This window comes from Hibiscus syriacus, unplaced genomic scaffold, assembly GCF_006381635.1.
Source record: "Hibiscus syriacus cultivar Baekdansim isolate YM2019G1 unplaced genomic scaffold, ASM638163v2 tig00000064_pilon, whole genome shotgun sequence".
NCBI lineage: Eukaryota > Viridiplantae > Streptophyta > Magnoliopsida > Malvales > Malvaceae > Hibiscus > Hibiscus syriacus.
Genome location: NW_024061758.1, coordinates 1 through 16,745, shown reverse-complemented (window position 1 = coordinate 16,745; position 16,745 = coordinate 1). Strand labels below are relative to the sequence as shown.

The 16,745-nt window shown below is 33.9% G+C and overlaps 4 protein-coding genes across 4 annotated transcripts; 2 read left to right on the top strand and 2 right to left on the bottom strand.

The window, feature by feature from the left end:
- Positions 1–148: 148 nt before the first annotated feature.
- LOC120118503 (cyclic dof factor 3-like) lies at positions 149–2,851 on the top strand. The gene is made up of 2 exons (XM_039138559.1): positions 149–550; positions 1,189–2,851. The coding sequence occupies exons 1-2, from the start codon at positions 356–358 to the stop codon at positions 2,473–2,475; spliced, it is 1,482 nt and encodes a 493-aa protein (XP_038994490.1). The 5' UTR covers positions 149–355; the 3' UTR covers positions 2,476–2,851.
- Positions 2,852–8,547: 5,696 nt separating this feature from the next.
- On the top strand, positions 8,548–9,745 carry LOC120118318 (chlorophyll a-b binding protein 4, chloroplastic-like). Its single transcript, XM_039138399.1, has 3 exons — positions 8,548–8,805; positions 8,984–9,399; positions 9,498–9,745. The coding sequence occupies exons 1-3, from the start codon at positions 8,600–8,602 to the stop codon at positions 9,632–9,634; spliced, it is 759 nt and encodes a 252-aa protein (XP_038994330.1). The 5' UTR covers positions 8,548–8,599; the 3' UTR covers positions 9,635–9,745.
- A 21-nt stretch (positions 9,746–9,766) lies between these two features.
- On the bottom strand, positions 9,767–14,088 carry LOC120118413 (agamous-like MADS-box protein AGL65). The gene is made up of 12 exons (XM_039138472.1): positions 13,767–14,088; positions 13,500–13,685; positions 12,809–12,868; positions 12,704–12,722; positions 12,529–12,593; positions 12,409–12,424; positions 12,256–12,317; positions 11,554–11,650; positions 11,019–11,062; positions 10,816–10,944; positions 10,246–10,633; positions 9,767–10,117 (listed from the first exon to the last, which is right to left on the bottom strand). Exons 2-12 carry the CDS (start codon positions 13,682–13,684, stop codon positions 10,058–10,060), a joined length of 1,125 nt encoding a protein of 374 aa, XP_038994403.1. The 5' UTR covers position 13,685; positions 13,767–14,088; the 3' UTR covers positions 9,767–10,057.
- A 1,473-nt stretch (positions 14,089–15,561) lies between these two features.
- Positions 15,562–16,384, bottom strand: LOC120117704 (expansin-A1-like; the record flags this gene model as incomplete). The annotated part of the gene is made up of 2 exons (XM_039137974.1): positions 15,562–15,923; positions 16,118–16,384. Coding segments are annotated over 2 exons (574 nt in total), but the record flags the coding sequence as incomplete, so codon positions are not given.
- Between the last annotated feature and the right edge of the window lie 361 nt (positions 16,385–16,745).

Genomic DNA, 16,745 nt, shown 5'->3' with positions numbered 1-16,745 from the left:
TATCATAAGAGACTCTTTTATCCTGGATTGACCAATGAGATAATTCCACGTGACAACAGCAGCCAAAAACAGTGGCGAGTAGCACAAACACTCCATACAACCCTAAAACCGAATCAAAAGAAAAAGCCAAGGAAAAAGAAAATCTCAAGGCCACAAGAACTTGTGGCTGAGAATCAAACCATGGTGATGTCGTGGCATCCACCTCTCATTTATACCCATCCTGAAAACCTCAACGCACTTCAAAACAATTTACCAAACCCAAAAAAGAAAAAAAATTCACCACCTACGAATTGTCTTAGCTGCTTTTTTTGATATTGTTTTTCTCTCTAGTGTGTCTTGTTCGGTTGTTGAGAAAATGCAAGAAACTAAAGACCCCGGGATCACGTTGTTTGGTCAGAAGATTCAGTTTCCTGCTGTTGGAGCGGAGGTTTCGACTATCTCTGTTGGTGAATTCGACAAGGCAGTAGTAGAGGATGAAGAGGGCGATGAATTTATTGATGATGAACAAGGAGAAGAAGATGAAGAAGAAGTGGAAGAGAAAACAGAGCAGGTTGGTGAAATTCGATTCAACTATAAAGATTCTTTTAATCTCTTTGGAGATCTTAAGGATTGCCCATTTCCTGAAATGGTGAAAATATTATTGGGTCAATTTTACTTTTTTTCCCCTTGATTTGATTTTACCATTTTTGGTTTCCTACTCGTTTTTATCCCCCTCCCAAAAAAAAATTATTTGGAGCTTTGAAATTCTTTTGGAAACTGTAATTTTTTTTACTTGAATTACGGTTTAATATTTAAAAAATCAAATTGTAAAGTATTTATTTAACTTCCAGACTGTTTTTACTGATCTAGGGTTTGATTATTGAACTAGAAAATAATTAGTTCTGGGGAACCAGAAATTATTATACTGGAAAATTTGAAGTCCTCCTTCTGCCAAATGTCTATTTTCCCAGACTCGATCAATTTTTTAAATATCTTGATAAGTGTTTAGCTTATTAATTGAATTGTTAAAAATTCCATGAAATTTCACATAAAAAGGAGCGGGGCATGGTCTTCGAACCCTTAAGTCATATTTTTTATTTGTTTGTTTCTCGAGAAATTTGTCTGATTTTCTTGATTCTTTCTGAGAATCTTTTTGGTTCACAAGGCTTCGTTTCAAGTTTCTTATTGGGAAACCTTATTGAATTTCAGGATTCTTTAGCAGGGAAGATTGCTGATACTGAACAAGAAGATGACGTCCACGCTTCGTATAGAGAGGAATCGGAAAATAATCCGGAAGCATCGCCGGAGACTAATGTAAACCCGAAAACTCCCTCGATCGACGAAGAAAATGGAAAATCGAAGACCGGAAAGGCCGATAAAGAACGAAGTGATGGTACCAAGTCACAGGAGAAAACACTTAAAAAGCCTGATCAGATACTTCCATGTCCCCGCTGCAATAGCATGGATACAAAATTTTGCTACTACAATAATTATAATATTAATCAGCCTCGTCATTTCTGCAAAGCCTGCCAAAGATACTGGACCGCAGGCGGTACGATGAGGAATGTACCGGTGGGAGCTGGTCGTCGTAAGAACAAGAACTCTGCTTCGCACTATCAACACATCTCGATATCGGAGGTTCTTCAAGCTGCTCGAATGGATGCTCCTAATGCAGGACATCATCCTGCATTGAAAAGCAATGGCAGGGTCCTTAGTTTCGGCCTAGATGCACCCATATGTGATTCCATGGATTCTGTCTTAAACCTTGGGGAGAAAAAGGTTCTTAATGGTACCCGAAATGGATTTCATGGCCTCGAAGAACAAAGGGTTTCAGTCGCAAACAGACGGGAAAACGGTGATGATTGCTCGAGTGGATCTTCCATCACAGTTTCGAACTCGATGGAGGGAGGTAGAAACTGCATTCAAGAAAATATGGTGGGGAATATTAACGGCTTTCCTTCACAGGTCCCTTGTTTACCTGGTGTTTCTTGGCATTATCCATGGAATTCTGCAGTGCCTCCACCGGCATTTTGCCCGTCTGGATTTCCCATGTCGTTCTACCCTGCCGCAGCTTATTGGAACTGTGGGATTCCCGGCACTTGGAACGTTCCTTGGATGTCTCCTCAGTCATCCTCCACTGCTTCAAACCAGAAGGCTCCAACTTCGGGTTCAAATTATCCGACGTTAGGGAAACATTCAAGGGAAGGGGACACAACTGCTAAATTAGATGATTCAGAAAAACACAAGCCAACAAAACAGAAGAACGGAAGCGTTTTGGTTCCGAAAACATTAAGGATCGATGATCCAAGTGAAGCGGCAAAAAGTTCAATATGGGCAACACTCGGGATCAAGAACGAATCACTTAGCGGGGGAGGGCTTTTCAAGGCCTTCCATTCAAAGAGTGATGAAAAGAATCATGTAGCTGAAGCATCACCAGTATTGAGAGCAAACCCAGCAGCATTGTCAAGATCCCTCAACTTCCACGAGAGCTCTTGAAAGCTAGGTGCTTGATATAGGCCTTAAATACTTAGGAACCACTTACTGGCGTCGTCTTGTTGGATCAGTTCAGGAGTTAGCTGCCTGAGACAAAGACCAGAGACCGGAAAGGATTGGAAAAGGAAAAAAAGGAGGGTGTAATCCCCTTTTCTTTTTCTCCTCTGTAGGATGAGAAGCTCAGGGAAAACTAATTCTCTTCATGTAACAGTACAATAAACAGTAAATATATATGCCTTTTGATTTTTACTTGGGTTGCTCAGTTTGTATTGATGTATATATCTCTATATATGTAAAATACCATGACGGTATTGGAGAATTATCCTTTAGATATATTGAACTAAATTTTCATACTGAAGCAGTGGAAGTCTTTTTCCTCGTACTTTCATCTTCTCCAAAGAAACTCGGTTTTTCTTCGAAGTAATCGTGTTTGATATCTATATGACACATGATTATCTAAATACGACAGAACAAAACTGAAAGGAATCGAACACACCCGTATCAGATACCGCGAAAAGCTGAGGAAGTGGTAACAACCATGGAAGAAACAGTGCTATCATGGCACAGCAAAGAAATGGAATTTTCATTTTGAAGGACCACCTTTTTGTTGAAGATAAGCTTGAAAATTTTATTCAAAGAAAAGACCAAATAACTTTCCTTTTCACCAATGGAATCCAAACAACTTGCATAAAGAAAAGGCAAATTGCTTGGCTGAGGGGGATCCCTGATATATGTATATTTTTCTCCAAAGCTCTTTGATATTATATTGCATTTGCTTTTCTTTTTCAAAACTTTCTTCCATACGTCGCTGCAGTATCATTCGCTTTGCTGCAGTGAGAAGCAAAATCAAGTGTTAATTAGACAAAAACCATGTTTACGAAAGTCGGGTCGCGTTGAAAGTCGATCATATGGATATGTAAGAGTTAATATACCCATATTTTGTTTAAGCAGAAGGGTTGATGGATGTGGTCCATGCATGAGTAGGTTCAAGGGGGGAAGCAAAAAGGTAACGTTTAGATATTTTGTTGGGAAAGCAGGGGAATAGAGACCACATGTTATGGGAGTTTTAGTTTGGACTTTGCCATCAATTCATTTTGTCTTTCTTTATTTCTTCCTTTACTTTTTCCGGGAAAGCAATCGCCCCATTGCTTTTCCTCCATTTGCCTAATTTCAGTTTCTGTTGAGAGATGTTAACAACAATTTTAGTTTGGTTGGAGATGTATGTCCCCCAAACGGTTTCCTTTGGATTTTTCGAGTTCCAATCGAGTTCAACAATACTGAAATTTAATTCGTCTCATTTACATTCATATATCCCTTAATTATCCCTCGTTAAACCCTCGCCACTTGTAACTTGTAATGTTTATATTTAATTACGTATATGACCGAATTTAACAAACATTTGAATGAAAAAGAAAGAATCCGGACGACATTAATGTCAGTCCTAACTGTTTACCTAATCCGGGGCTGCTGCCATTGTTTATGAAATGAAGAAGAAATCGTGTTAGTTTGGGCAAAGTAAAGCTTCTTCTACTTCACATATTTCAAACCCTAAACTAGTCATAAATTCGACCAACTTTCTTCCTCAAATTTCATGTTCAAGCCATTAAAACTGTGGTCCTCATTTTCATGCAGCCGCAGCCCTTAACCCATTTTTTGTAATATGCATATTCAAATTTATTATATTAATATAAAAATTGAATCCAATTTAGAAGTAAATGATTCTAATTTTTAGGGGTTTTGGCAAGTTTATGTCATTACTTCTTAGGTACATTCATATATTAGAAAAATTATATGTATGACATTATTTCTTAGGTACACTCATATATTATGCACATTTTAATTTTACAAAGAGAGAGAACAATATTTAACAATTATAAATTAACAAGTTCAACTTGACTTAATGGTTAGTAATTTTCCACTTGTTAATGCTAAGCCAATGTTAATCTTTTTGCATTTGGTGCTTTTTGGCACGAGAAGACACACACATACTTAAGTGTGTATATATATGACCAATTACTTTAACGTTGACTTTATATTAAAAAGTAAGACATGCAATAATTGGCACTAAAAAAGTCTAGCCCCCCACCACCACAACTTATCTCTTAAACTTGGTGATTTTTATTGTTGTTTAAACCTTGAAGTGGAGATATGCATTCTAAAGCATGGTTCAAGAAATACATTTAAATTAAGATTAATTCAAAAACATTTAGAGTGATTCATGTGGTTAAAGAAAATTTATTCTCTGACATGAATTCAAGTAACATAGTCTGTATTTTTGCGTGAGTTTAGATATAAATCTTTAAGAGAAAAATAATTAATTTGGATCAAATTAAATATTAAATAAATTTTTAACAAATTAGATTACGTATAAAACTCTTAGGAATAAGTGGTTATTACTATAAAAGAATATGTACTAGTCAAAATAAATTTATTTTTTTAATTTAAATTTTTTATTCAAAAATTTTAAATATATATATATTTTTTAAAAAATACAAATGATCCGAACATGTCTTATAATTAAAATAGAGGGGGAGGGGGGGGGGAACCCAACATCTAAAAGGGCAAAAAGTAAAAGCTTTATTTGGAGTTGAAGTGGAAAAGATGTTAGAGAAGTGGAGTTGATTGGTGCAATTAAAGCAAACTTTGAGGGACTATAAAGTCAACAAAGCTATACCCTTTTTGTCAATAAAGTGGTTTTCTATATTTCAACCAAGACATGCAAAATCATTTTCTCCATAACTGTGAGTTTTGTGGGACGCGTGTAAGGCATTACATTGAGGTTCCATTAAGGATTACCCCATTACAAATATTAATATTAAAATCTTATTAAATACATTAAGCTAAAAAAGAAAAATAAAAAGAAAAAAGAAAATTGATAAATAAGGTGGTTTGGATGTCAAACTACACTAAACCTGTTACCAACATTAAAGGTGTATATATAAATCCTCGTGTAAGATTAGATAAAGAATATGGATTCTCTCTTTTGAGATCTCTCTAATCTCTATACATCGAGTATCATGTTCTTCAATAAATCAAAATCATCGACTGAAACTCTTTACCTAAACAATATAATTCCATTCTTCCATCAACAATATTATATAAATTTTAATTATTTATATATTAATATCATATTCATATTAACAATTTTATCCCCCAACATCTGATTGCCATGTAGAAAGTCCAGACCCATCAACTACCATGGCTTCTAGCCGGGCTTGTATAATGAACCAGTCCAGCTTAACATTTCACATGCCGCATCCAGACCCATCAACTACCATGACTTCTAATAAATACTATTCACATTTCTTTTTCTTTCTGTGCCTCTAAGAATATTATGTTAATTGCTAAATAAATAGTACTTTTTAATAAAAAAACTGAAGTCGTCTTCTTCGAGTTCGTGCAATTAATTAAGTAGAAAAAAATTTATTAAATGATTTTAATGATAAAAACAAAGTGTTTAAGTATTTTTTTTATATTTTGTGTCATTTTTTTGGTTTTGTAAGGAAATTTTCAATTTTAAATTTTGTAAAATAATAAATAAATATTATACAAATTTTTTTTTTTTTGAAAATCTAACCTAATTCAATTATAAAATAATATTCTGCAAGGGATGGAAAGTAGTGTAGAGATTCTTTATAGAAATTTCCATGAAGTTATTCTATAAAAGCAACCACATTTTCCATATACATATATCCTCAACGACCAAGAAAGTACTAAATAATCAAAGTTAATGCCTGGAAATTGCATATCAATGCATTGTTTTTCCTGGCCTTTTCTATATATATATATATCAGAGCAGTGTGGCATCCACACTCCAACTCGACTCATTTCTCTGCAAATTCTAATACAAAATGCAGAAATCATCATCAAACAAGATGATCACGCTGTGTGGAATCATGGTATATCTCCTTCTTCTTAACTTCGCATTCATGCTGCGTCATTTCTACTCGAGCTTTCATTTTATTCTCAGCATACTCAAATCTTTCCTGGTAATCATTTCTTGCATCCGCGTTTCTTCCTCCGCGACATCCGAGAAAATTTGCAGGAACAGCGAGAGAACTTTTAGCGCAAACGCCGAAGATCGAAACCCGTCGGTTTTGGAACTGAAAACGGTGACAGAGAACGAGGGGATGGCCGATATCGATGGACTGTTCGAGGAAGAAGAACCGAGTTTAATGTAAGTGAAAGAAGCTTTCGACGTGTTCGATGAAAACAAAGATGGGTTCATCGATGCAGATGAGTTGAGGAATGCGTTGTTTTCTTTAGGTTTCATTAAGGAAGCTAAAGGAGACGATTGTGAAAGGATGATTAAAGGGTTTGATGATAATTTGGATGGACGAATTGATTTTAATGAATTTGTAAAAGTTTTGGAGAGAAGCTTCTGTTCATGAAAATTAATCTTCCTTTCATTTTCAATACACTTGTATGTATTAGTTCAAGTTAATCTAAAAGTTATCATTATTAACCTGGATTAATACAAGAAAATATATGTTTAAAGATAACTCTTAATCATTTGATATTAAACACTCACGCTCTTAACATTCTTGGTGTTCAAACCCGAGATCTAAAAAAATAATAGCAATTCCATTATCATCTAGATCGCTTGGTTCGTATAGTTATTAATTTATTATGTATAAGAAAATTTCACTGTATATTTTATTTTGGTTTTTCTTCTTCTACAGTTTATATTAGTCTTATTTAGATTTAACTCATGTTATGATGTCAAATTTACCTATTAACCTTAAATAAAGAGTTTATTGCACCATATGTTCTCAAAATATGATTTTCATTTAAAATTGGTCCCTAAATTATTAAATATTCCAATTTAATACCAAATTATTATTACCGTTGTAATTAGTCCTCCAACTTCTGAACATTTCAATTTCATCCCAAGCTATGACCTTTATTATAAATTGGTCCCCAAACTTTTTGAACATTCTAATGTCATACCAGACTATACGTATATATTAATCACGTCCCTTTTTTAAAAAATCGTTAGGCCAAGTTATATTATTACATGTTTGAAAGAAAAAAAGCAAAAATTAGGTTAAATTATGGTTGAAACTAGTTATGTATTTGGATGAATTTGGGGATGAAATTGGAACATTCAAAAGTTTGGGGACCAGTTTAAAATGATTTTATTAATTTAAGGATAAAATTAGAATGTTCAAAAGTTTAAGGACTAATTTAAAATGAGAGTTATAGTTTAGAGACATATAATGCAATTAGCTCTTTAATAGTTGATAATTTGCGTTTATAACTTTGTTTTAAGAGTTGAGTTATTCTTTATTCAAAGTTTAGAAAGGTTCAAGTAAAATACTATGTTCGAAAATGAGATTGAGAAAAAAAATAGAGTCATTTAAAATATAATAATTTTTGAATACTAATATTCGAGATATTCAAATTGAGCACGAACCAATAATTTTAGTGTTTGAAAATCTTTGATCAAATATTACATTGTATTCACATAAATTTATCAAAAAAAAAACTAAATTAATCTATATTCATATTATAATTGGACTGTCATAATAATTGAACTTATAATTGATAATCATATATTATAATTGGGTGACAAACATAAATTAAATAATAACTGATTGACTAAACATATAGTTTACCTAATAATTTTTTCTTTGATAAAATTAGACTGGATATAAGATAATATATATTTAAAAACTTTTAACCATTTGACAATAAAAATAATACCAACGTTGTGCTCCAAACCTGTAATTGGATAAAAAATGCTCACAATATATACCCAGATGTGATTGATAAACACATGTCAAGCAACCATTGGACCTTAAAGATGCGAACGTGGCAGTTAGGCAAATGAAAAATGGGTCCCAGCTGATCATTTATCAGCCAATAACAAGAAAGGAAGAGATTTATGGATATGAAAATAGATAATGCAAAGAGATTTATAGATATGTAAAATAGATAAAGGCGATAAGTCTGAGTTCATCCCAACCGTCGAATCCAACAAAATCGATTAATCAAATCCAACCTTCAATGTCAACCACACATGCATGGCAAAATCCAAGTACAAAGCTAAGGCTTAAACCATGCACTCAAAACATTTTTACTTTCCGTTACCTTTCAACCCATCTTATTCTTTCTACCCGAAATCATGGCCACCGTCACCACACATGCCTCAGCCGCCGTATTCCGGCCATGCGCATCGAAAGCTAGGTTTCTCACCGGGTACTCCAGTAAGTTAAACCGACAAGTTTGCTTTAAACCAATGACTGCTTCATCAAACAGCTCATTCAAAGTTGAAGCCAAGAAAGGAGAGTGGTTGCCGGGTCTACCTTCACCGGCTTACCTCAATGGAAGGTACACCTTTTCATTTATATTATATGTTATCTAACTTTAGACGCACGCAAAAATCTATGCGAGTAATGTGAACTTCAGAAATTATATTAGAAATGTCTAAATTATATAGGAATTTGATGCGACCTCACCCTAGTATCCTCTTGGTCCATCCATGCATTTAATGATTATCGAATCTCAGTCTTCCAGGCGACAATGGCTTTGACCCCCTTGGATTGGCCGAGGACCCCGAGAACTTGAGATGGTTCGTGCAAGCTGAGCTGGTGAATGGGCGTTGGGCAATGTTGGGTGTTGCTGGGATGCTTTTGCCTGAGGTTTTCACTAAGATTGGACTGATTAATGCTCCTCAGTGGTATGATGCCGGGAAATCCGAATACTTTGCGTCGTCGTCGACCCTTTTTGTGATCGAGTTCATCTTGTTCCACTATGTGGAGATCAGACGGTGGCAAGACATCAAGAACCCGGGATGTGTGAACCAAGACCCTATCTTCAAGCAATACAGCTTACCCCCAAATGAATGTGGATACCCCGGTGGCATTTTCAACCCCCTCAACTTTGCTCCTACACTTGAGGCCAAGGAAAAGGAGCTAGCCAATGGTATGTATAAATATGTATCCGACACAAATATATTTATGTAGCCGACACGAATTAAATACATCGGACTTACTAAGGCTGTATATTGTTTGAACATGCAGGGAGATTGGCAATGTTGGCATTCTTGGGATTCATAATTCAACACAATGTGACAGGGAAAGGACCATTCGACAACCTGTTGCAGCACCTCTCAGATCCATGGCACAACACCATCATCAACACATTCAGAGGTTACTAAAACCAATTTAGCAGTTGTGAGTTTCCTGCTGTTCTTTTGAGTCGAGATCTAAGCATATTCTATTGCAAACAAAAATGCTTCAATGGAAAACTTCAGACTGCATGTCTAATCTTATTCATATATTCAAACTAATGATAGTAACTGTTAATCTTAATTTTAAAAGAGTATTTTTAGTGTACAATTTGGGGGATTAGTTTTCAAACCCATCCCCATTAAAACTGTGCTTAAACAAATGAAAAAAAAACAAAGAAATGAAAAGGAAGTTCATATACAGAAGAAGCCAATAATCATGTTCAGCAGGAAACAATGGCCAGATATCAGATTCCATCATAAAACCTCTATTGTTGGATCAATTCCATCAGAAGAAAATGTCATAAACAGGAAATGTTTGGGATTCGGATGGATATCTGTGAGTCACTTCAGCTACAAATTATGGCATTGGCCAGATGGAGGTGTTTGATTCATGAAAGTCGATTTCGAAAGCTGCAATAAACAACGGATCCAAATCAATAACAAATTCGACCATACAAAAAGAAATTTATAAATAATCCACTAACTTATATCCTAGAGTTAAGGCTAGAAGTAGAACAAGACACATGGTGTTTCCTCACCTGATGGTAAGAATTCCCATCAAACATGGCAATGCCACAAGGGCCAGAAGAAGATATCCAAGCTTGATAACCATTATTAGACATGGGTCTCGGGGCTTCAAAGTCGGTAATAACTTGGAAAACTCCAGGATTTCCTTGTAAGTTCCCTGCCATCTCGGACTTCAACTTCTCATCCTCTTGCAAATTTGCAGAAGTATATTGCGGGTACAAGAATTGCTTACCAAGTTGGGAATTTAAGTATGCACTACTCCCCAACTCATTCAGGCCATTACTTTCCTGTACTGTATTATTATCAACTTGTACTGAATTGCCGATATCAGTTTGTTTACCAGAGGCAAAGAAACCAGAATAACCAGCAAGGGAGCCATCTGTAGGGCACTCCGTATCTCTGGACAAAAGAAACGCCAAAAATTAAAATGTTATTTATATGCCACCTGCAACAAATCATTTGAGATTAAAAACAACCATATCTCTGCTGGTTAGCCTCGAGAGAAATTTTCTATTCATAAAGTTGAATGTCGAAGCATAATAGGAAATGAATTTGAAGGTACATATCCGTAAAGATCTTACAGATTAGGGAGGAAGTTTGGATCATTTTGCAATAACATTTGCTGATTGTCATTATTCGGAAACCATTTAACAGGCTGGCCTTCTTGCACCCCAACCATCATCACAGGCAAAGGCATCGCATTCTGAAACCGTAAGCCAGATAAGTTGTAAGATATTCCCCCAAGACAAAAAAGAGATGGAATAGAGTAAATACTTCTGCTACCTGGCTAGTGGATTCTAGTGGCAGAAGGTCCTTTCCATAGTTTTCCTGCCAAGATGGTAGCATGCATAACTAATTTATACGTAATTATTGCTCGGATTCTTAAATTGGTAACTTTATCGGTACAAAAGAGGCTAAAGAACCAAGCAGTTTTCATCAGGACCTAGCATGGCTAACCTTTATTGTTAGTTTAACCCTATGTCACTCAAACTCGGGTGTGAGTGTTGGATACAAGTATGTGTCAGACACCGGTGTGGTCAGATTTTCTAAGTTTTTCCGTGTATTTGGAGGATCCTTGGAGGTCATATCCCCCTATCTATGTGCCATACACGAGTATTAGACACTGATACTTCAAGAAAAATGAAGAGTCGGAGAAACATAGAATTAAACAACATTATCATTTGAACCGAGTAAATACGCACAATATGTTGATACTTGATTATACTCTATATGTGAACAATATACGTAAACATGTATATATGTATATATGCATGTCTGTATGCATATTTGTTTTTGTACTTTGAAAGAAAACAACATACCTTGTGTATCCGGATACGCTCAATGGATTCTCTTAGCGAATCTTCCATCTGCCTGAGATGATCTATGTTGTCAATTTTATCCGGATTACTCCAGTAGCTGAAATCATCGCATGATAAAATTAAAATTACTCTTATTACTCCGTAAAGCAAATAATCATGAACACAACCAAAATAAAGAGAGAGAATGCAAAACAACAACATTAATGTCTTATCATCCAAAAATTAGAGGCGAGTTATTAACAGGGTTTGAGTTATAGCAGCAACTTAAGATGAACGAGTTAATCACCAGAGGCATTATCCCTTTTCAAGCAGTTTGTTATGATACAAAAGTTTTAAATCTAGGCTTTTAATTATCTAGGTGATCTAGCATTAATCGACAAGTCAATCACTTAAATTATAATTTTTCTAATTGTAATATCCCTATGATAATATATAGCATCATTAAACTTATGACAAGTTCGTTCCCACCCCTAAACTCACCGTATCTTAATTCCGATCAAATTGCCAATAATCATTAAAGATTAGTTTATAGGATGTTCTAACAGACAAAGATTGCATGCCTTGCAATAGATCAGAGTTAAGAATATAATTTACTATTACATGATAAATGGCAAGCCTGCTTCTTATCTCATGCAAACATTTTATAAGCAAGAACAAAAAGAAAAAGCAATACTTTAACAACCAAAAGCTCCAAAGGTGCACCTCAGTCTCTTATGTACTTCATTAAGCCGAGCTTGCAACATTGTTACTTCATTAGTCATTTCCTGAAAATAGCAATATCCAAGAAACATAACAAAAAGAACAACTAGAAAATCTGAGATCAAATGGGACGTAGGTTGCAAGCAAACTTCATACCTCGACAGATTGACTGCTGCAACAATTAATAAAGGAAAAAAGAAGTGAGAGATCAGAATCTTCCCAATCTCTTAAAGAGAAACGTATTAACTGGAAGAAAATGAAATAACGGTCACATACGTTGCACCTAGAAACTCTTGTATGTTTAAATCATGGTCCAATTTCTTGAAGGTTTTCTTCAGTGCCTATATTCAAAATAACAGGACTGAAAAATTAGAACGATAGAAGAGTAATAAGGCGTTACTCTTCACTTGAAGTAGAATATATTGAACAATGAGTTGTTAAGGAGTCTTACTTCAAGGCTCTCCAGCTTCCTGTAGTGGACCAATAAAAACCAGTTAGCTAAAATGTCATTTGAATACCAAAGATTACTAAATGAGTCAAGATTCAGAGTGCACACCTTTTTGCCCTTTCTTGTGGCGTTAATTGTGCAAACTTCGCAATAACCTCTTTGATAGAGCTGGGGAAAAAAGGCAAACAAGCACCAAAAATGAACCCCATTGATTACCTTACTCAATTTAAACATAACTAAATGCACACATGTATGATTATTTAGACAATCATATACCTATGGCTATTTTAGAATAGCTTGTTATGTGCCTGACACGGTGTTACTAGGAAAGCGAAGAATCACGGTAACATAGATTTTAATAAATATAGGTATACTATTAAATTAAAAAAAATACCGGACAAATCCAGAGATCAAAAGTGGCAGAAAGCATAAATCATTAAAATCCTAGTAAACCATGCCTACTAAATAATCCAACTAATCATCAAAATTGTCTAAGAATAAGAGTGCTGCAAGGGACACTTGCACAAGAATTTGTATCTTTATCTGCAGCTATACACTAATTATCAGTATATATATTCTACTTCTGACACTATTTATATATTGTATTGATATAAAACTGATTTTTTAATGAAAAAGTTGAATGTGGTTATCATTTGCAAACGAACAGGATTTTAGATGTTTCAAAGAACCAAAGAAGTGAGAATTCCCACAAAAATAATAGCATCAATTCATTGATCTCCAGTGAAACATAAACTTAAGCCCTCTAAGAAATTAAACGACGATTCCATCCTTTCGATACCTGCGCTCTCCATGGAACAGTGTAGGCTTTCCGGTTGGAGAAAACATGAGAAGGATAATATGAACGTCACATAATATCGATAATTCCTTGGCTTTCTTCAAGATTCCAGTTCTTCGTTTCGAATACGTAACTTGTCTGTTGCTATAGCTCTCTAACCTTTTTATTTTCAGTTTCACCCTACCCATTCTGCAAATTCGCAAGAAAAATCACGTCATTTTCTTAAAACATATTATCATTTTAAGTCTAAAAATCCCCACATATACTCACATTAATTAAGCGAGATAAAGCTGTGCAAGTGGAGCTCTCATCCCAGGCACCAACATTAAACAACCATGTGATCTTGAATAGATTTTCAGACGAAAATGCTCAAAATTGAAAAATTAGAAGAAAATGAAAAATGTTGAAACATAGAAAAGGGAAGAAATTGTTGACACCCTTCATCGAGTTCCCTTTCCCATTGAAACAGGGCATATCTTATCAAAGTTTTTAAGTTGGATATGATCAAAATTTTCTCTTCGTCCCTAAAGAAAACCCAATTTACAGAAACGGAGTATACCCAGAAGAGAAAATCATTGAGGAATAAGAAAACAACAGTAGTTTTGATGAATTCATAGAGATTAAAAATATAAGAGAGGAGGGGAGGAGGAGGAAGGGTCATGCTATGATTTCGGTGGATAAAGCCACACTGAGATTTCGTTTCTTCAGGAAGAAGAGGAGAGCTTAGAGACGGTGGAGAGAGCCAGCCAAATGGACGGTGAAATGTTCCACAAAATGTCCCAAGAAAATCTAAACCAGATGATTGCATAATTTGGGCCGGGTAACTTCTTTTAAAATTTAATGTTTAATAAACGTTTATAAGATAAAAAAATATTTTTATTAAAATTTATATATTTTATAATAATTATTTAAAATTATTAAATTACTCTTGAACTTTTGGGGAAAATGCTGTTCTTGAATAAAAAGAATGTCACATACTGTACGGCCGACCTACATGGACATGTATAATTCAAATAAATAAATAAATTTTATACTTCATTATATCTGTAATCATTATTTTAATTTCTTAATACTTATAATAATTATTTTAATTTTATATTTCATTAAAATTATAATAAATAATATTAATCATGATTATAGAACAAATAATAATAATAATATATGTAAAAATTTGTTAACATCGTGATAAGTATAGTTTTCATAAAAAGTTAGTGTAAAGATTTTAATTATACTTGAATTAAAAAAATAAAATTGAACGAAATTTATAGATAATAATAATTAATCAAATATATTATACGTATATCTGTACATATCTAAATTTAAGGATGAAAATTATATATAATTATACTTAAATTCAAATATCGAATGATCTCTTAAATACAATATATGTTTAAATAATTTAATATCAAATTTTTAAATAAATATATTCAACAATTTTATCAAAATTTTAAATAAATACGTACATTAATTTTAATTTTAGCATATGTTGGAAAACCTAATTAGTGACTTTAGTGTAAAAAGAAATTTTATTTTTTTAGATATTTTAGATTCAAATAATTTTATCTATAAGTGTATATGATTTTATTATATTTATGTTTAAATTTATACACAGATATTACATTCTAATTATATTAAAATCTTAAAAAAAATATTATACACTAAATATTTTATTTTAAAAATTATATTATAATATTAATAATAAGAAAATTAATTTACTTAAATTATTTAATATTTACATAATATAATCATATATCAAAATATAATAAAAAATAGTATATAAATATATCAAAACTTCTCCCAAAAGCCATTACAGTCCTACAGACCTTGAATTGCTTAACATAATAGCAAAAATGGCAGGAAATGAAATCAAGTAATAATAGTAAAAATAATTAAACCCTACAAAATATTGCGAAAAATAAGTGGCGGCCGGGGTGGTTAAACCGAATCTCCACCGCCTCCGCTGCCATTTTATCTGTCTCCGACAATATCAAAAGAGAGCAGAACAGAAACTAAACCCATTAAATTCTAACTTCAATCACCATAACATTAATATACCATCTACGACTTTACTTCTAGACTCGGATTTATATAGTAGTAGTGAAGATCGTAATTTTCAGGATTCAGGTGAATTGTGGGCCGGCAAAGGTTTGTCCAAAGGACCAATGAGGCGGAACGACATTGTTAGAGACGAGAGTGCGGCCGTCACTGGTGGTGACCTTAAAAGACAGGCTCTGTCCATTAAGGTAAGTGTTGCTCTGCCAGTTTTGGCCGCAGTTCCTCGACATCGGTTGCCAACCGGTTCTCGACCCTTTAACCGAAACCGATTGAACATCACCGGCACCACCGACGTTGGTGATGAGGACTAGGTTGAAGTATGAATGACCATTGATTGTAAATCTTATTCCGCCTCTCTTCCTGCAAGCTACCCTATTAAAGAATAAAAGAAGAAATATTCTGTTTAGAAATTCTGGATACATATAATTACGTACGTAGAATAGAATATTTATACGTTATTAATGATTAAAAAAATTAATTAATATTATTTTATCGTCGCTTAAATCGTTAAAGAAAATTCAATTTTTCAATTCAACTAATTAAATTAAGATTTGTGATAATAGTACCTTCTATAAGCTACAGGGACAATCCCAGCTTTGTATTGTGCAATATGTTGGAAAACAGGCTGAGAGAGATCAAAATGTTGCAAAGGAGGGTTGCACCAGCCGCCGGCATTGTTCGGCGGGAAGAAGTCGGTGGTGGTGACCACAATCGAGCCAGGAAAACACCAGCGCCGGTCATTCACGCACTTGATCCCGAAACAAGCTCCACAGCTCTGCCCATTATTAAACAGCGCCGTGCTTAAAGCTGCCGTATTAGTATGGTTTTCAGAACTAAACCGGTTAGCGAACCGGTTATGCTACCGGTTCACTGATTTAATCGATCGAACCGATCCGATCGGTCGGAAGAGTCGGACGACGTCATAATTATTTAAAAAATTAAATAAAAATACCAAAAATATTTAATAAAAATTAATTTTTTATATCACAAGTTATATTCAAAACAAGTCATAACATATTCAAAACAAGTCATAAAATCAAGTGAAATAAAATGACAACATAATATTTAAGGTAAAACATATTAAATAATAAATATAATTATATAACTATAATTAAAAAATAAATTTGGGATTAAAAAAATCATAACAAAATGATATTGTTGGTTTAATTTTTTTAAAACAATTTCGCATGGCTA